The following is a 21596-nucleotide window of genomic DNA, read 5'->3' on the forward strand; positions in this document are numbered from 1 at the left end:
ACCTGATGGGATGCCTTTCTGCTGGCATCCAATCACAAACATTTAATCACACAAGGTAGGGGAAAAATGAACCTTTATACAAATGATCTTTAAAAGCTTATATTAATATAGTTCATGTTATTTTTAATTGTGAATGTGATCTTTAAGGGCTCCTTCCTGCTGAAGCGTAAGCTTTTTATAACTAATTGATGTTTTAAAACATTTACATAGTACATATTCTACATGCAGACATTGAAGATATACTGATTGATTCTGAAAGCAACTTCTTGATAGATACCATTGAGTTGGTTCCATCTCCCAGTAAAGTAGAACTCAACACCGTCCAGTTCTGTGCCATCCTCATAATTATTCCTATGTTTGAGCTGATTGATACAGCCATGATGTCAATCCAGGTTGTTGAGGGAGCTTCCTCTTTTGCTGCCTCTTTATTTACCTTACCACGCATGATGTTCTCTAGGGACTGGTGTCTCCTGACCCTGTCTAAGTACGGGAGACAACGCCTCACGATCCTCGCCTCTCAGAAATATTCTAGCTGTACTTCTTCCAAGACAGATTTGGTCATTCTTTTGGCTGCCCATCGTACTTTCAGCATTCTTCACCAGCACCAGAATTCAAATGCATCAGTTCTTTTTCAGTTTTCTTATTCAGCGCCCAACTTTTATATGTATATGAGGGGATTGAAAATAGATGGTTTGGGTAAGGAGTAGCAGATTTACCCACTGTAATACGTCATTTGATCTCTTGACTGCTGTTTCCATGAGGACTGGTTATGGATTCAAGCAAGACAAAATCCTTGACAACTTCAATCTTTTCTCTATTTCTCATTAGTTATCTATAGGTCCAGTTGTGAGAATTTTTCTTTACATTGAGTTGTAATGCATATTAGAAGTGTCAGGATGTATCCAAACAAAACTATAGAGTGGTCAAGTACTAATGACACTAGTGGTAATGACAGTAGTGTAATTGAATTGGTTCAGACTCATAATGAAACACGGCCTCGTTCTGTGCCATCCTCACCATCAGGCCTATGCGTGAGCCCATTTTTGCAGCCACTGTCAGTCCATCTTCTGGAGGGTCTTACCATTTTCACTGATCCTCTATTTTATCAAGCTCGATGTCCTCCATGGAATGGCCCTTCCTGATGACATGCCCAAAGTATATGAGATAGAGTCTCAACATCGTTAATGCCAGGGAGCATCAATTTTTTTCTTGCTATCCTTTCTTCCGTAATAGTAATAATATGGATGATTATGAGAATTATTGAGCTTGTAAAGTTAGGAATGGTATTGGCAGCATGGTGGTAACCTTTAAAACCATTTCAGGATCTAAATGGGGAAATTTTTCCTGTTTTTTTTTAAAAATTAATTTATTGAGGGCTCATACAACTCATCACAATCCATCCATCCATCCATCCATCCATCCATCCATTGTATCAAGCACATTTGTACATTTGTTGCCATCATCATTCTCAAAACATTTTCTTTGTAATTGAGCCCTTGGTATCAGCACCTCATTTTTCCCCCTCCCTCTCCCACCCATGAGCCCTTGATAATTTATAAATTATTATTATTTGTTCATGTCTTATATTGACTGATGTCTCCCTTTGCCCACTTTTCTGTTGTCCATCCCCCTGGGAGAGGGTTATATGTAAGTCATTGTGATCAGTTCCCCCTCTTCTCACCCTCCCCTTCCCCTCCTGCTATCTCTACTCTCATTATTGGCCCTGAGGGGTTTATCTGTCCTGGATTCCCTGTGCTTCCAGCTCTTATCTGTACCAGTGTACATCTCTGGTCTAGTCGGATTTGTAAGGTAGAATTGGCATCATGATAGTAGGGGCAGGAAAGAACTAGAGGAAAGTTGTATGTTTCATCAGTGCTATACTGCACCCTGACTGGCTCGTCTTCTCCCCGCAACCCTTCTGTAAGGGAATGTCCAGTTGCCTACAGATGGGCTTTAGGTTTCCACTCTGCACTTGCCCTCATTCACAATGATAATGATTTTTTGTTCTCTGATACCTGATCCTATCGACACCTCGTGATCACACAGCCTGGTGTTCTTCTTTCATGTGGGCTTTGTTGCTTCTCAGCTAGATGGCCGCTTGTTTATCTTCAAGGCTTTAAGACCTCATACACTATATCTTTTGATAGCTGGCCACCATCAGCTTTCTGTACCACATTTGCTTATGCACCCACTTTGTCTTCAACGATTTTGTGGGGAAGGTGAACACAAACCCATTTTTAAAATCGACTACCCTCTACTTTTCTTTGGATATCCATTTTTGATGTTATGGTCCTAAAAAATCCAAAACCAAAAATGACAAAGATGTTTTAAATTTGATTGTGGTTGCGATTGCACAGTTCTGTAATACGTTTAAATCATTGAAATATATGGTATGTGGATTATATGTCAAAACTGTAAAAAATTCTAGAGGTCTAAATACAGGCTTATACATATTAAATTTATATACATATATGATGATGGGGAAATAGATCTATGCATATATATTTATAGGTTTAGTACTAAGGTAGCAGATGGCCAGTGGGTCTCCATTCAAGTACTCCCTCAATGCAAGAACACTTTGTTCTATTACACTGACATTCCATGATGTTCATCTTCCTGGCACGATTGTTGAAGACAAATGGGTACATAAGCAAAAGTGGTGAAGAAAGCTGATGGTGCCTGGCTATCAAAAGATAAAGTGTCTGAGTTATTAAAGGCTTGAAGGTAAATAAGTGGCCATCTCATTCAGAAGCAACATAGTCCACGTGGAAGAAGCACACCAGCCTGTGTGATCACGAGGTTTCAAAGGGATCAGGTATCAGGCATCAAAGAACAAAAAATCATATCATTGTGAATGAGGAGGAGTGCAGAGTGGGTACCCAAAGCCCATTTATAGGCAACTGGATATCCCTTTACAGAAGGGTCACAGGAAGGATTCAGGCCAGTCAGGGTAAGTGTAGCAATGATGAAACATACAACTTTCCTCTAGTTCTTAAATGCTCCCCCTTCCCCCACTATCATCCCAATTCTACCTTAAAAATCTGGGTAAACCAGAGGATGTACACTTGTACAAATAGGAACACAGGGATTCCAGGACAGATAATCCCTTTGGGACCAGTGGTGAAAGTGGTGATACCAGGAAGGTGGAGGGGAGGTTGGGTAGAAAGGGGAAACCGATTATAAAGATCTACATATAAACCCCTCCCTGGGGGACAGACAACAGAAAAGTGGGTGAAGAGAGACGTTGGACATTGTAAGACATAACAAAACAATAATTTATAAATTATCAAGTGTTCATGAGGAAGGGGCAGGGAGGGAGGGGAAAAACGAGGACCAGATACCAAGGACTCAAGGAGAAAGCAAAAGTTTTGAGAATGGTGATGGCAACAAATGTACAAATGTGCTTGACACATGGATGTATGTATATATGGATTATGATAAGTTGTATGAGTCTCTAATGAAATGATTTTTTAACTGTAAAAAATAATTAAAACTTAGAAAAATACTTTAATTGAAAATAAAAACCAAGCCCATTATCATTGTGTTAAATCTAACATATAGCAACCTTATTTAGGGTTTACTAGCCTATAAACCATAGGGTCCAAGACTTATTTTGTATCTCCTTTGCAGAAAAAAAATTATTCAGCACCCCCTGAAAATAATAAAAGCTTTTATACTAAGGCCATATTGCAGGATAGAGTATAGTTATCTGTTTTCACAACCCTCTGGGTTATTCCAGCATGCCTTGGGGATTTTAATCACTGGTATGGGAAACTAAGTGTTGGCTGTAAAATTTTCCAGGAGACTGCCTCATCTTCTCTGGTGTCATGGTACTTGCTTATTATTATTATTATTCTGCCTTTGGAAACAAAGTTGTTTCAGATGAGAAAAAGTGAGGTTAGAAGACATCTATACTATACCTAACAATTTTCATTGGATTGCATATAAATGATGAAACTCGAATTTAGGCTAGCATAAATAAAATTTAGGTTTAAGTATAGAGCCAGGGAGATAATATTCTTGTTTCAGAATCTGTGATACTTTAGCTCTAAGGATTTAGCAGTGGTAAAGATTTTTAATAAAAGAAGCTGAAGAATATAGTCCTTCCCAGTATTTGTAACACACATTGTATAAGACATTGATTTCAATAAAGTATGATGAATTTAACAGGATTCTTATTCAACAGAATAAATCTGAAGAGGAAAAAACCATCACTATAAAATTAAAAAAAAAAACCAGAATACATCTGAACATATTTAACTTACTCATATTCTTGGATCAGTCTGACTTAGTGTGGGCTTGCATTCTATATCATCCATTATATTTCATAGCACCCATGAAAATATTGGAATAGATATGCACCCCTGGCCTTGCTATTTAGTGTAGGCTCTTGACTAAGTCACTTAACCTTTTGATCAGCAGAGCTTATGGGAATTTATTGTAGACGAATCAATACAAGATTAGTCCAAAGGATTCACAGCAACCCTATAAGACAGGGTAGAACTGCCTTTGAATTTCCAAGTCTGTTAACTCTTTATTGAAGAGCCCTAGTGGTGTAGTGGTTAGCAGTTGGGCTGCGATCTGAAAGGGCAGTAGCTTGAATCCACTGCCACTCCTTGGGAGAAAGATGGGGCTTTCTACTCTGTATTCATTTACAGTCTTGGAAACCCACAGGGCAGTTCTATCCTGCCTTATAGGATCACTGTAAGTCAGCATCAATTTGATGGCAGTGAGTTTTTGTTAACCTTTTATGGGAGTAGAAAGCCCCGTCATCTTCTTGAGGAGCACCTGTAGCATCCTGTGGCTTCCCAGCGTGGAACCACTGTACCCTATGAGTCGGAATCTATTTGATGGCAGTGAATGTGTTTTTTGTTTGAGGTGGAGATTAAAAATGCCTCAAATGTCCAACTTTTCCAAAATGTTATACCATTCCGTTTTCCCTGATGTTAACCACTACTCAGCCTTCTTATATTCCATCTTGTCCCTGAAATTGGCAATTCACTGCAATGACTCAACAGAACTCATGAGCATTAAATAAGTGATATACATGTTGTGAGTGTTAAGTCCGAAGTTGAATCTGGAGTCTCCTTCTCATCAGTGAAACTGTGGAGTGTGGTGAAATCAGGACAGTTGATGGACAACTCAAGTCTGAGGAACCAGAGGTAAAGCAAGGCAAGCCAAATGCATGATCCAGAGCCAGAAGCCAATGATGTCCGAAAGTCAAGCAGGTCTTTTTGCTTCTACCAACACTAAGGAAGGGAAGATTTTGATGGAGGTGTGGGTTTTGTCTTTTGCTGACCATACCCCACCAGAAAACAAAGATGGTGACTTGAAAATTACTCTCTACCCTTAAGTAAGGTGAGACTCAGAATATGTTCCACCTTAATCCTGTCTATTCACTTAACAGGGAATTCCTTCCAAAACGGAATTATAGCCACACGCATCATAGAGACTAAAATTACAGTACATCACAAAAGGGACTGTAGACAGACGGGACATACTAAGTTATTGAGTACATCTTAGGGACACTATCACTAGTTGTCTGATAAGATGCCATGAGGGAATATGAAGTATGTATGAAGAATACATTGAAAATCAGTGTAAGAGAGTACCATGAAGGGTTTTTCCTTTGTAATGTGATCCTAATACAATGTAGCATGGATCAAAACTATGTCCCTGTTTATTCAACCGTAATATGGGGATGATGATAGGCCCTGGGAGCCACGCCTGGATGAGCACTCTACTACTAGCCGAAAGGTTGGCAATTTGAACCCAACCAGAAGCACCTCAGGACAGGCTTGGTGATCTGCTTCCAAAAAGTGGCAGCCTTAAAAATTCTATTTTTTGGGTTTTTTTTCCAAAGCTATGCATTTAATTTTTTTAATAAAACAACCTTTTGACCTTCAAAGTACTCTCCATTACACTAAATACATTTGTCAAATCTGTGATTGCATTCTTGGAAACGTTTCTAAAGCCTCTTCTGGCTTGCTTTTCCCTTCACTTCTATGTCATCAAATCAATGTCCTTTTATGTTTTCAGTCCCTCTACATTCACAGAAACAAAAAGAAGTCGCACAGAGTGAGGCCAGGTGAGTAAGGTGCGAGAGGCAAGAGAGGCATACTGTCTTTCATTGTCAATAAGTGGTGTGATGAGATGCTTGAGCAGGTGCATTGTCGTGGTGGCAAAACCAGTCCCCCCATCTGCCACAAATCAGCCTTTTTTGTTCACACTGTTCTGCAATTTTTTCAGAACCTCTAAATAGAAAATCTGACCTGGTAGAACTCCAAATACACTGAGGAGGTCAGAGGTCCAGGTGTCATCAATGGACATTTCACCTCTTTTCAAATGAGAAAACCACTTTCCTACACTTGAGTTTTTCCCATAGCACTGTCCTTGTGGGCTGTATTCAACAGTTGTTGTTTTTTTTTTTTTAAACACTTTACTGGGGGCTCAAACAATTCTTATCACAATCCATCCATCCATCCATCCATGTGTCAAGCACATTTATACCTTTGTTGCCATCTGTAGAGCAGATTTACTCTGTCATAGGGGACATTAAGGGTCTAAGTTAGATCTACATCAGCTCACAAAAACACAATACTGTTAATTTCAAAGTTTTGAGGAATAAATTAACTATAATTTGTAAAGTGTTTTCAACAGAGCCTAGCTCATAGAAGGTGCTAACTAAGTTAATTATTGTTACTATTGTTATTTGCTAATTAAAACCTAATATACATCTTTTTTACCCACGAGATATATACTTGGAAGTTATATCCAACTACTAATTATAGATCAAAGGGTATTCCTAGAAGTAACTCTAAATCTGCATATTTTAATCAATGTATAATACATCTGAAATATGCTGCATAGTCCTACCCACACCTGTCATGAGTTTTCTCGGTGGTGGTGGTTTTTGTTTTGTTTTTTAAACGTTTTATTAGGGACTCATACAACTCTTATCACAGTCCATACATATACATACATCAATTGTATAAAGCACATCTGTACATTCTTTGCCCTAATCATTTTCAAAGCATTTGCTCTCCACTTAAGCCCTTGCATCAAGTCCTCTTTTTTTCCCCTCCCTCCCCACTCCTCCCTCCCTCCTGAGCCCTTGATAATTTGTAAACTATTATTTTGTCATATCTTGCCCTATCTGGCGTCTCCCTTCACTCCCTTTTCTGCTGTCCATCCCCCAGTGAGGAGGTCACATGTAGATCCTTGTAATTGGTTCCCCCTTTCCAACCCACTCACCCTCTACCCTTCCAGTATCACCCCTCACACCCCTGGTCCTGAAGGTATCATTCACCCTGGATTTTCTGTGCCTCCAGCTCCTATCTGCACCAGTGTACAACCTCTGCTCTATTCAGACTTGCAAGGTAGAATTTGGATCATGATAGTGGAGGGGAGGAATCATTTAGGAAATGGAGGAAAGCTGTATTCTTCATCGGTGCTACATCACACCTTGACTGGCTCATCTTCTCCCCTAGAGACCCCTCTGTGAGGGGATCTCCAGTGGCCTACAAATGGGCTTTAGGTCTCCACTCTGCACTCCCCACCTCACTCACTATGGTGAGATTTTTTTTGTTCTGATGATGCCTTATACCTTATCCCTTCGACACCTCGTGATCGCACAGGCTGGTGTGCTTCTTCCATGTGGGCTTTGTTGCTTCTGAGCAAGATGGCCGCTTGTTCACCTTCAAGCCTTTAAGACCCCAGGCACTATCTCTTGATAGCCGGTACCATCAGCTTTCTTCGCCACATTTGCTTATGCACGCGTTTGTCCTCAGCGATCGTATCATCGAGGTGTGCACCCAATGGTATGGAATTTTGTTCTTTGAGGTGGTGGTGGCTTTTATGAGAGAAAGGGTGGCGCAGTGTTTTAACATTTTAGAAATGTTTTGTTGGTTTTTTAGATGTCACTAGAAATGTATATTCTGTGTATAACTTGACAAAGTGTGCTAAATCTTATTAAAAATTAAATCTACCTCTCAGAAGCACACGTTAGAACTGAACCTTCCTAGAAGTTGTTGGAGGATGTCTTAATGTGTGTGTTTTTGCCAACATTGAAAAAGTTGCATGAATAACAGTGTGTACAGGGAAGAGGAAAATGTTCTAACATCGATTCTGGTAAAGATTGTGCAACTTTTTTGGATATGATTGAACTATTGAATTGTATGATATGTGGATGAAATGCAAATAAAATTTTTAAAAAAAGATTGAACCCCCCCTCCTTTACAGTGACCCATGTATACTTCTATTGTAGCACCTACAATACTTTATTATACTTAAACATTTTAAAAAGCTTTTGTATCCTTCTCATTATATTCTTTTAGGACAGGTGCTCTGTTATATCTGAGTATCCCTTATACCTATCCCTTTTGTAGACCATGTGGGTTTTCCAATAATGGTCATGATGCAGGAAACATGTGGGATTTCATGGTATTAGAGAAATAATTAATAGGGATGTTTGAAAGAGACCAGATAATTCTACAGATAAGACCTCAGAATGATTGGGTTCTCAGTTTAATAAGTCCAAAAACTCACTTTAGTTCTTGTACTCAGTTTTTATCATACTCAGTGATACCAACTCTGAAGTTGTATAGCAAAGTAGATAAATTCTATCTAGGCTATAAGAAGAGTCCAGGAAATCTTGGTACTTTTATTAGTTTTCGCATCTGAAAAATAGGGTTAATATTAAAAGATTTGATATATCGTATATACTCGTGTATAAACCTGGTTTTTTCAACACATTTTAGTGCAGTTTTTGTAGTAAAATTAGGTTCTTAGCTAATGTTCAGGTTGACTTATACTTGAGCATATATGGTACTGAGCAGTTTACTCTGGTAATTGCAGTACATCCTTTATAAAAATGTAAATATATATTTAAATATGCATTATATGTAAATGCATATGCTTTATATGTGTGTGTATGTAGTTTGTACTGTAGTTACCAGAGTAAATGCTCAATAAATGGTTGCTAGTATTAGATGACTTATTATGAATGCATAACCCAAATAAATGGCAAATCGACGAATTTACAATGATTGTTGAAACTGCCAAACAGACCAAGATTGTGTGTCCACTGTATTCTTTCTGGGTTAACGAAGTTACCCTCTGTTAATTTTCCCTATGAGGATTTAACTGTCAATATGAAGCAGAACTTAGTTGGTTTCCTTTTACCTCAAACACTTGAAAAAACATTTCTTTGTCCTTCTGAGCCTTCAGGCTGACTATATCTTTCTTCTTTTGATACATTCTCCGAATCTAGATAACATTTTTAATTACAATTCTCTATTATAGTCAGTCTAGTTTATTCAGAATTTTAGGGTATTTTCTGCAGGTGGTTTTTAAGATAACTAAATTACTTTCAAAATTTTTTACTTTTCATTATAAGTTTAAATCTAAAAGTAAATATTTTATCAAATACAATGTGGAAAATACTTTCACCCCCTCTATAGTGGGTGAACTCATTGTGGAACACTGGTTTAAATATTCTCAATGGTAAAAAATTTCCAACTTTGACCATCAATTTGATTTTTAAATAATAGTGGAACATCAGATCCAAGATGAGTAACTAAGGAATAGATATTATCATATGTGTTCAAAAATTATTTTGAGAAAATTATAATAGTTTATAAGTACTCTTTTACAAGAAATTCTCAGAAGGGAGGATTATAAAATGTTTTGATTAGTGACGCTAAGAATAAACAATTGGAGCTGCCAGAATTTTAAGCCAGGTTCACAAGAGAACATGAAATAAGAGCTATAAGGGATTTAATTTTATTTGGATCTTTAATCATCACTCATGGAAACATCAGTCAAGAAATCAAACAACTAATTGCTTTGGACAAATCTGCTGTACAAGACCACTTAAAAATATTAATGAACAACTATATTAATTTGATTACTAATATATATGGTATTTTGAGCTTCCTCGTGCATGTGAAACCTGGACAATGAAACGTAAGATTGCAGAAGAATTGATACATTTAAATCACGGTGCTGACAAAGCTTATTGAAAGTACTAAGGACTGCCATAGGAAGAAACAATAAGAAGTAGTTTGAGAATGCTTCTTTGAAGTAAGGATCGTAAGACTTCATATCATATACTTTGGGCATGTTATCAAGCGAGACTAGTCCTTGGAAAAAGACATCATGCTTGCTAAAGTAGAAAGGGACAGTGTTGAAGGAGACGCTGTGTGAGATATTAACAATGGCTGTGACAGTAGCCTAAAATACAACAATTGTGAGAGTGGCATGCACCGGCGTTTCCATCTATTGTACATACGGTGGCTATGAGCCAGAACTGTGTAGCAGCAACAAGACGATAGTGCTTCCTTTATGCCAAGCACTCTTTTTTAAAATCATTTTATTGGGGACTCATATAGCTCTTATCAAAATACAAACACACATCCATTGTGTCAAGCACATTTGTACATTTGTTGCCATCATCATTCTCAAAACATTTTCTATTTGAGCCCTAGGTATCAGCCCCTCATTCCCCCACCCCTCCCATACGAACCCTTGATAATTTATAAATGATTATTTTTTCATTTCTTACACTGACCGACGTCTCCCTTCGCCCACTTTTCTGTTGTCCATCCCCCCTGGGAGTGGGTTATAGATAGATCATTGTGATCGGTTCCCCTTTCTCCTTCTACCTTTCCATTACCCTCCTGATATGGCTACTTTCATTGTTGGTCCTGTGGGCTTTATTTATCCTGAATTCCTTGTGTTTCCAGCTCTTACCTGTACCTGTGTACATGCTCTGTTCTAGCCGTATTTGTAAGGTAGAATTGGGAATAATGAGAGTGGAGGGGAGGAAGCATTAAAGCACTAGTGACTAGAGGAAAGTTGTACATTTCATCGCCGCTATACTGCATCCTGACTGGCTCATCTCCCCGTGACCCTTCTGTAAGGGGATGCCCAATTATTTACAGATGGACTTTGGGTCTCCACTCTGCACTCCCCCTCATTAACATTGATATAATTTTTAGTTCTGGGTCTTTGATGCCTGATACCTGAGACAATCGGCACCTGATGATCACTTATGTGAACATTTTTGCTTCTCAGTTATATGGCTGCTTGTTTGTCTTAAAGCCTTTAAAATCCAGACACTATATCTTTTGACAGTCGGGCACCATCAGCTTTCTTCACCACATTTGCTTATGCACCCATTTTGTCTTCAGTGATTGTATCGGGAAAGTGAGCATCATGGAATGCCAGGTTATTAGGAAAAGGTGTTTTTGGATTGAGGGTATACTTGAGTAGAGGCCCAATGTCTGTCTGCTACCGTGATACTTAACATATAAATATTTGTACATTGATCTATTTCTCTATCATTATATATAAATATATTTATATATATACATGCCTGTGTTTAGAACTCTATAAGTACCCTTTGCCTCCTAGTTCTTTCCTCTATTTCCTTTTACTTTCCTCTTGCCCCCTATTGTGTTCGGCTTTCATTTGGGTTTCAGTAATTTCTCTGGGTTACATTGCCATCAAGCCCTACCAGGCATCCTATACCCTCCTCATCATCGATTTTAGATTACTTGTTCTCTTGTCCCTGGGTTTGTTAACACCCACTTCCTTTCCTGCCTCCCCTTTTCATGTCCTCCCTACCTCTCCTTCCAACCTTTGGTCCAGTTGTTTTCTACTCGGAATTGTTTATCCCGCCTATCTTATCTAGATAGCCATGCAGAGACAATAATAAGCACAAAACAAGGCAGAGCAGAAAAAAAAACCCAACAAATCAACCAAAAAAAAAAACAACAACAAACCTATAAATAGTTCCAGGTATGTTGTTGACCTTTAAGGGTGTTTTCTGGTCGAGTCTGATGGGGTGCCAGGCCCTCTATGCCAAGCACCGTTGACACATTTAATCTTTAGCAATCTTTTGAGGGTGGGATTTTCTTGCTTGAGGAAAACCCAAAGACGTGACCTAGGAATTCAGATACTGGAGTTCAAGGTGTCTGTTCTTAGCAACTGTCTCTTACTAGACCGTCTCTTACTCTTAGTGTAAAACCTTTTGGTTCTTTTTCTTGTCTACAGACTAAAGATTAAGATCCTACACATGGCATTTAAGACCTTCCATGATCTTAAGAGCTTGTTTGGAGGTTCTAGCAGGGGAGCGGAGCCACTTCTTTATCCTCAGCTGAATGACAGAGAAGGTTGACCTCTTCAACCAAACAGCCTTTTTGCGGGAAAGACGCAGACTAAGCAGTGAGGGAAGATAAGCAAAATAAGCAGCCTGGCCTGCATCTTTGGCTGTAGTGTTTCCGTATGTCATGACCCTCGTCCTTTGGAGCTTCTTCACATATTTGATATATTTAGGTAATGAATTTTCTCTCTCTCTCTCTTATTTGCAAGCTTCTTGCCCGACTTGAAGGTAGAAGTTCCTTGAAAGAAATGGAACCATATCTGTTTGCCGATGAAGAATCACCTGTGCATGGTAAATAGCAAAACTTAAACCCAAAATTTAGTGCCGCAATTTAAGTTTTATACAACTAACTTTACATTATTCACATATTCTTAGCAAGCAGTTATGTAGTTAAACTGTATCCTTTTAAGCCACATATCTTGAATCCTTCCTTTATTTGTATTAGATGTGATGACTGTTGGCCACCGAAGTAAATCTTAAAAGAGCCTTGATGGGGTGTAGTGGGTTACATGTTGGGCTGCTAACCGACAGGTCAATTGAAACCACGCTATAGGAGAAAGATAGGCTTTCTGTTATTGAAAAGATTTATAGACTCAGAAACTGTAGAGAGTGACTCTGCTCTGCCTTACAGGCCTCTATGAGACAGTTGACTTCTGCCAGCGGGGCTTTTGTGTGTGTGTGTGTCGTAACGTTGCCCAAAGGGGCAAGGGACAGTCACGTGCCACGCTATAAATTGCTTTGACACAGTACATTCCTATTTGATTCTGCTTTGCCTTTCTCTTTTTTGTCAATATAGCCTCTATTTGGTAAAGTATCATTCTCGTACTTACCTAAGATTCAACTTAATGATATTACTTCCTATGGAGAGAATGGAGAGAGAGTTCCTGGTAACATGGTTGATCAAAAATTGTCTTTTATTATTGATAGCTCAGAAGGATTTCTTCTAACATTCTACTGTATTATTGGTAATATTGAAAATTTTAGAACCATTCCCAAATTTGAACTGTCTCATATATGATATTTACAGATATATTTACTATTTATTAGAGACTAGTGCCTTACAAACATAGGAATTCTGGTAAATTCTATTTCACACAAAAAGGTCATTTATTATCATTGTATACTTTTCATTATCTCCGTTATGATTCATTAAGAAACTACACACTCCAGGGGCAAGAACAACAAAAACCAGAAGGGAACGGAGACAGCGGTTGGTGTGAGATGAAAATAGTAACAATCTATAATCTATCAAGGGGCCACAAGGGTAGGGGTTGGGGGGAGGGAAAAAAGAGTTGCCGATCCCAAGGGCTCAATAAAAAGTAATTGTCTAGAAAAGAATGGTGGCAATATATGTACAAATATGTCTGTGATACAATTGATGGATGGATTGTAATGAGTTGTAAGAGCCCCAAATAAAATGGTCTTAAAAAAAATAGAAACTACACACTTTTCTATAGAATACTATATATCTTATGGTTAAAGATTTTTCTATGCACTTACTTCTGGCTCTGTATATTACAAACCTTGTTTTTCCATCACTAGTACATACTAAAGAACACATTCATATTATATATGTATAATATATGTCATACTTCTCCCAAGGACTTCCCCAGTCAGGAACCAAAACTGCCTATGGCAGCTTGAGGAGTGTCTAGCATAGGAGTAAACGTGTGTGGGGGTGGGAAGTTGAAATAGGGAAAGACAGTGATCCTAATTGATTGTGGTTAAAATATCTTGCTTTTGCAGATTTAACCCCCCAAAATATGATCATGTAAGCAAGTTGATAGGATCCTTCTCATATCTTTTCAGGGTGGGTGAGGTGCTCTGTTACATATACTTCATTAACATTTGTAGTAAATCTGTCTGAACTTCCAGTTTGTGCTCTGCCATCTTCAAATGTAACTTTTCTCTTGTGGTCTAGAATGTTTGTAGTTACCCATAAAAACATGTACATCTTTATATGCACCAACAAAAAGGATACAAGAAAGAGCATAAGGCTTGCATACTTCATGTCCACTCAGGTCTCATTGTTCTTAACCTCGTGCCTTAGCCACACTTGACTGTTGTAGAGACTGAAGAAACAGGTGATCATGCCACAACTGAAATCACATTGTGTAACCATGTTACAACTTAAAACTTCTTTAAATGCATTACCTTTATTGGGGTAGAAAGCCTACCATTTTGGCAATAAAATAGGTATGTAGACACGGCCTTTCCATGGGATTCATTTTTACCATGATATTCCTTTATGAGCTCAGACTTTAGTATCTCAGTGCACAGAGAATTTTTCCATCAGATCTGAATGTGGCTCCTTATGATCCAGCAACCTGTTATTAAAGACAAATCATGTGCCTATGCTCCTGTAATGCACACCCTGGACACAATATCCAGCGATGGACGAGAACAGAATAACCACAGTAAAAACTCCCATTCTTGTTTCCAAACAAGCAGTCATCTAAGTGAGATGTCAACTAAGTCCTCATGGAAGAAACACACCAACGTCCTTGACCCAAGAATTGTAAATTATATCACCCAAAGCCAAAGGAGGGAATAGTATCAGAGCTTAAGTTGTGAGATTCTGGTTTGCAGAAGACTATGATGACAGTGGAAGCCCCAGGTACATTTGTGAGATAGATCTGCACAGGAGTAAGCCTCTAGTGACTTCCCTCTGACCATAATCGAGGGATGGAAACAAAAGGGTTACCAGAGAGTATTGGAGAGATTATTATAGTAGATTAAAATGATAAACCTAACTTAAACAGTTAAACCTTGTCACTTGATCTTTTTTATTATTTTGGGGGTTTTTTTGGTGATGTATTTTGTCACTGGTAGCCTTGAATTTTGTGTGTTGTTCGGTATATGAAACCCAGGATTGATGAACCTATAGAGATAACAGTTAGAATATGATTCTTGGGGAGTGTGGGGGTTGGGGGAGCAGGGGAGTGGGGATTGAGGGGATCAAGGAGTCCAAGAAGAAATAAAATGTTTTGAAACTGGTAGCAACTGTACAATGCTGTTTTATGTGATTGAACCTTGGAATAGTATGATGTCTGGATTAGCTCGTAATAAAATTATTTGAAAAAATATCCCATTCAGAAAGGGGGAATATGAAAAATATGAAGGGAATTTAAAAGGTTGGTGGGAAAAATCTTTAGAAATTTGAAGCAGAAGTGGAAGGAAAGAAAATTGGCTTTTAAAAAGTAGTCTAAGCAGGAGATAGGACTGGCCTCAAGTCTTTCTTCTACCATGCAGCTCTATGCCAGGTGCCTGGTGCTAGGCCAGCAGCCACGATCAGATGAAGGATGGGCCGCTTTCTACCCAAACCTCCAGAGAGGACTGGGGGGAGCTAAGAGGCAGGAAATAAAGCCTTCCTACTTAGGAAACATGGGGAAAGTTCATTGTCTTTTAATTTCACTTTCCCATGAACTTTCTGAAGCCCTCATATGTAACAGTGGACCATAATAATAGTTGAATCCTGCCAGGCAGGAATTGTGAAAACTCCGTGTCCTGGCAATAAGGTAAGTTCTTAGCTAGCCCATTTGTGTCCCTTGCCCTGCCTTCTGGGAGTTTTTTCCTTGCTCATTATTCTTTGTGGCCAGTTGTGAGGTAGGCATTTGGAAATATGCCTTTGAAGTTGCTGTGTAGTCTTTGCAGTCTGCTTTCTGGACCCAGGGTTTGCTTTAAGAGTTAAGCAAAGTAAGTTTTTACAGGCCAAAACCAGAGTTGTAATTACTTTAAGAAAAATAAGCTCTCATAATAGTCATACCAGGATTTTTTATTTGTCTATTTTTAGCTAGTTTCATTTTTCATGCTCAAAACCAAACACACACTGATCAAAACTTCCATTAAATGGATGTCAATTTATAGCAACACTATAGGACAATATAGAACTTCCCGATGAGTTTTTGAGGTTGTACCTATTTATAGGAGTAAAAAGCCCCATCTTTCCCCCTCAGAGCTTCTGGTGGTTTCGAACTGCTAACCTTGCAGATGGCAGCTCAACTTATATTCATTCTGCCTCCCAAGGCTCCAACTAACCCACTAATAGGGTAGAACTGCTCCTGTGGGTTTCAGAGAATAACTTTAGGGACTTTACTTTATGGAGCAAGTGTTGGTGAACTGTAGACCTTGACATTAGCGCCCAATTCATAGCCACTTGTGACCAAATGCTGATGTTTCAGAAGTCATTTACTGCCATTAAGTCAATACTTGTATGGGCCGGGTCCGGACCAGGCAATTCCCACCCTCTCTCCAGCCACTCAGGAAGATGAATGACCTGCTGGACTATGAAACCCCTGCCCCCAGCATTCCAAGGAGCTTATCCCTCCAGGCCAGGCCTGTGAAGCCCCTTCCCCCAGCATTCCAGGAAACAAGTTTGCAAAAACATGATTTCTCACAGACCACAGTTGCAGCACTGAAAGCCTCCCTTCCTCTTATCAGCACATACTTGCTTGACTTGGGCCCTGTATGTGTCCCACCGCCTCACTGCCAGGTGCAACTTCCCTAACCTAACTCTTTTGGTTGCGGAATCCGTCCATTACTTTTCATTCCTGACTGAGCCCTGTCTCCTTTCTGCGTCTCTGCCTCCATCTCTCATCTTGGTGCTGAAACCCGAGACTGGCAGGTGGGGCCTCTGTGTCTCCCCAGCCTCCCTCTTGCCAGTGTGTAGTCCTATCCTCTGCTTCCACAGACCCCTGAAGCTTTTCTGCATAAGCATGTTTCTGGTCAGTATTTCTGTGCATGTTCATTCTGTCTCTTAATGTCTTGTTTGCCACTCCAGGCCCCAAGGACCAGGAAACTCATGGGATCATAGGGTCCACAAAAGGCTGGAAATCTAGGAAGCTGGAGGTGGTGCCGCTGGCGGGGTTTTTACGCCAACCCTAGTACTGAGAGGAGCTGGAAATAACTGCCTTTCCCCTTAAGAGGTGCTATGATAAGATCAGTTTCTCCTGTCCACCTTTTCTTCCCTCTCATATAGTCTCCAGCCCTTTGTCTGTGTTTACTTCCTGGGATTCCTGCCACTGACAGGACTGCTGGCACTGGGACTGGCAGTCACTGTACCTTCTGACTGGACCAAAGCACAGAGGATGAGTCTGAGCTTCGTCTGCTTGTTTGTGTACTTTGTATTTGCAGCTCTGTGGTGCCTGCTCCCAGAACTACTCTAAGGCTTTCCTACTTCCTCCTTTCCTCACCCTCAATAAAGGTCTCTGACCACCCTCCATTTTTATCAGCCACAAGGCAAGGCCCCTGCTTCTTCTTAGCTCCCCGTGGTGTCTCTCACTGATCCAAGGTCCCCGCAGGCCTGTGCCAGGGAACCTTCCTGTTCCAGAGAGTCCAGGACTCTCCCCCTGGATTCCTGACTCTGACCAGGACAACTCTCAGGGTTACTGGGCCACCTCCTGACTGATAGGTGAGGATGGGGACCAGGAGACATCCTTCTCCTCTGCCTGTACCCTCTGCAGTTCGAGGCACCATGGGAAGCACCCTCTCTCAGCCTCCCAAAGACAGCCCTTTGGGATACCTGCTGGCCAATTTCACTGAGCTTGGCCTGGCCCCAGCCATTCGCCCAAAGTGGTGTTTTTCTGTAACCAAGTGTGGCCACAATACCAATTAGACAATGGGTCACGCTGGCCAGAAAACGGTACTTTCGATTTCAGTATCCCCCACGACCTTGACATCTGTCACCGGAAAAAAAAATGGTCTGAGGTTCCATACGTTCAGCCTTTTTTTCCCTCCATTCTTGTCTTTCTTTGTGTACCTCCTGTCACCCAGCCCAAGTCCTTGTTGCCTAATCCCTTGCGGTGGCCTCTTCCAAACTCCTGTTACCTCTGGCCGCTGCACAGACCAGTCTCACCTGTTCTGATTCTCTGGAAGTGTCCTTCCCGCCTGCCTGTCCTCCACCCTTTTCCTTACCACCTCCCACAGACTCGGAACCTACCCAGACCCCTCTTCAACCCCCTCAACCTCCTCAATCTCAACTCTCAATTTCAACCTCCCCAACCTTCTCTGGTCTCTCTACTTTGGGAATGGCTCCTCTTTTTTACCCTCTCCCGTCTCCCCCACCCTCATAGCCCCTTGATAGATTATAGATGGCTAACAATTATTGTTCACAATAATAACAATAGAGATAGAAAAATGCTTAGGAACCCTTTTTAAAAATATCATTTTATTGGGGACTCGTACAAGTATCACAATCCATACGTACATGCATTGTGTCAGGTACATATGTACATTTATTTCCATCATCATTCTCAAAACATTTGCCTTCTACTTGAGCCCTTAATATCTGCTGCTCATTTTCTCCCTCCCTTCCCACTCCCTCCTAACTCATGAACCCTTCATCATTCATAAATTATTATTACTTTGTCATATGTTGCACTGTCTGATGTCTCCCCCCGCCCTCTTGTCTGCTGTCCATCCCCCAGGGAGGAGGCTCTATGTAGATTCTTGTATTCAATTCCCCATTTCTACTCCACATTCCCTCCACCCTCCAGGCATCGCCACTTTCACCACTGGTCCTGAAGGAGTCATCTCTCCTGGATTCCCTGTGTTTCCAGTTTCTATATATACCAATGTACATCCTCTGGTTTGGCCAGACTTGTAAGGTAGAATTGAGATCATGGTTGTGGGGTGGGGGGAAGCATTTAAGAACTAGAGGAAAGTTGTATGTTTCATTGTTGCTACCCTGCACCCTGACTGGCTCATCTCCTCCCTACAACCCTTCAGTAAGGGGGTTCCAGTTGCCTACCTATGGGCTTTGAGTCTCCACTCTGCACTCAACCTCATTTACAATGATATGATTTTTTTGTTCCTTGATGCTTGATACCTGATCCCTTTGACAGCTCGTGGTCACACAGGCTGGTGTGTTTCTTCCATGTGGGTTTTGTTGCTTCTGAACTAGGTGGCCACTTGTTTATCTTCGAGTCTTTAGTACCCCAGGCGCTATATCTTTTGATAGCTGGGCACCATCAGCTTTCTTGACCACATTTGCTTGTGCACACATTTGTCATCGTTGATCACATCAGGAAGGTGGGCACCCACTGATAGGTTTTTTACTTCTTTGATGTCTGATAACTGGTCCCTTCTACACCTCATGGTCAGACAGGCTGGTGTGCTACTTCATGTGGGCTTTGATGCTTCTTAGCTAGATGGCCGCTTGTTTATCTTCAAGCCTTTAAGACCTCAGACACTATATCTTTTGATAGCCGGGTACCATCAGCTTTCTTCACCACGTTTGCTTATGCACACATTTTTCTTCAGCAATCGTGTCGGGAATGTGTGCATCCTGGAAAGCCAATTTAATAGAACAACGTGTTCTTGCATTGAGTGCTTGAGTGGAAGCACAATGTCCATCTGCTGCCTTAATACTAAACCTATAAATATATGTACATAGATCTGTTTCCCCACACTCTTATATAAATATATTTACATATGTACAATCCATACTTTAGACCTCTATAAATATGCTTTGTCACCTAGTTCTTTCCTCTATTTCCTTTTACTTTCCTTTTGTCCCACTATCATGCTCAGCCTTCATTTGGGTTTCAGTAATTTCTTTCGGTTACCTTGCCCTTGCTGAACCAGGCCTCTCACACCTCCTTGCCACTGATTCTGGATCACTTGTTGCTCCCCTGTCCCTGGGCTGGTCAGCACCACCTCCTTGCATCCTCCTCCCCGACTCCCGTGTCCCCCCTGGAACAATTGGTCCCGTTGTTTTCTCCTCCAGACTATTCATCCAATCTATCTTATCTAGATAGATATGTAGAAATAATAATATGCACCAAAAATCAAGCCATAGCAAGATAGGCGATGAGTGAGAACACAGCTATGACAACAAAAAAGGAAATCAATTAAGATAGAAGATTAATTAAAAGAAAAAAATTTAAAGAATGAAAAACCTATGAATAGATCAAGGTCTGATTTTTTGATCTCTAGGTGTGTTCTTCAGTCAGGTATGATGGGGTGTCATGCTTTGACCCCAGAGTCTGTCCTTTGTACTCCCATGGGGACTTCCTGCTCTGCTCCCATGGTTGTTTTGCCGCATGCTTTTATTGGTTTGCCTCGGTGTCAAAGGTCAGTCTGGGCAAGTACCAACACAGTCTCCAGTGTTGTCCCCCTTAGGGCCCTTGGCCATCAAGGGACCAATCCCACTTGTTCATGGTGAATTATTTTTTTAATATGCTTTTGTATTCTATTGGCCAGTATTTAGTTAAAGATTTTTACATAGATGTTCATTAGGGATTTGGTCTATAGTTCTCCATTCTTGTGACATATTTCCCTGCTTTAGGTATCAAAGTTATACTAGCTTCATAGAAAGAGTTTGGGAGTGTTCTGTCTTTTTCTGTGTTCAGAAAGAGTTTGTATAGAATTGGTGTCAGTTCTTCCCTGAATGCTTGGTAGAATTCTCCTGTGAAACCAGGGGATCTTTTTGTTGGTAATCCCTTGATTACCTTGTCTATTTCTTCCTTTGCTATGGGTCTGTTGAGGTTGTTGACATCCATCTGGAATAGTCTAGGGAGGGATTGTGTTTCCAAATATTTGTCCATGTCTTCCAAATTGTTGAATTCGTTAGAATGTAGACCTTCATAGTAGTGTGTAATTATCCTTTTGATTTCATAAGGGTCTGTTGTAATGTCCCCTATTTCATACCTCATCCTTGCAAATGTCTTTTGTTTTTTCCTTTCTTTGGTTAGGTTTGCCAAAGGTCTATCAATTCTGTTAATTCTTTCGAAGAACCAACTTTTAGCGGCATTATTTTTTCCCATAGTTTTCTTGTTTTCCCTCTCCTGTATCTCGGCTCTGATTTTTATTATGTATACCCTCTTGTTATTAGTAGGGTTGTTCTGTTGACTGCTCTGATTGGTGTAAGTTTTGTGTCAGCATATCATCCACGCGTCTCTCTTCTTTTTTAATGTGTGCATTTATTGCTGTCAGCCTTCCTGTGATAAATGTCTTTGCTGTATCCCACAGGTTTAGTATGTCGTATTTTTGTTCTTGTTGGTTTCTACAAACTTCCTGATTTCATCTGTGATCTAGGTCAATACCCACTCCTTTTGCAATAGGAAATTGTTCATCATCCAATTATTTGCTCTTCTGTTAATTTCCAGCTTTTTGGCACGATGATCGGAGAGAGATGTCTGTATAACCGCTATGTGCTTGAATTTACTCAAGTTCGACTTGTTGCCCAGCATATGGTCTATTTTCAAATATGTGCCATGTGGACTTGAATAAAATGTGAATTTTTTTTTACTTGTGGGTGGAAAACTCTGAAAATATCTATCAAGTCAAGTTGTCCAATTGTGCTATTTAGATCTGTAGCCTCCTTGTTGAGTTTCTTTCCCAATGCTCTGTCTTTTTCAGAGAGCGATGTATTAAAGTCACCAACTATTATTGTTGAACCTGTGATCTCACTTTTCATGTTTTGGAGTGT

General features: G+C 40.1%; 1 protein-coding gene across 1 annotated transcript in view; it reads left to right on the plus strand.

Moving 5' to 3' along the window:
- The window catches only part of XRCC2 (X-ray repair cross complementing 2), a 42530-nt gene that overhangs the window by 14877 nt on the left and 6057 nt on the right, over positions 1-21596 (plus strand). The window contains exon 2 of the mRNA XM_075550780.1: positions 12376-12457. Within this exon, the coding sequence (XP_075406895.1) occupies positions 12376-12457 (82 nt within the window). The remainder of the gene's footprint in view (positions 1-12375; positions 12458-21596) is intronic.

This window comes from Tenrec ecaudatus, chromosome 5, assembly GCF_050624435.1.
Source record: "Tenrec ecaudatus isolate mTenEca1 chromosome 5, mTenEca1.hap1, whole genome shotgun sequence".
Classification (NCBI taxonomy): Eukaryota; Metazoa; Chordata; class Mammalia; order Afrosoricida; family Tenrecidae; genus Tenrec; species Tenrec ecaudatus.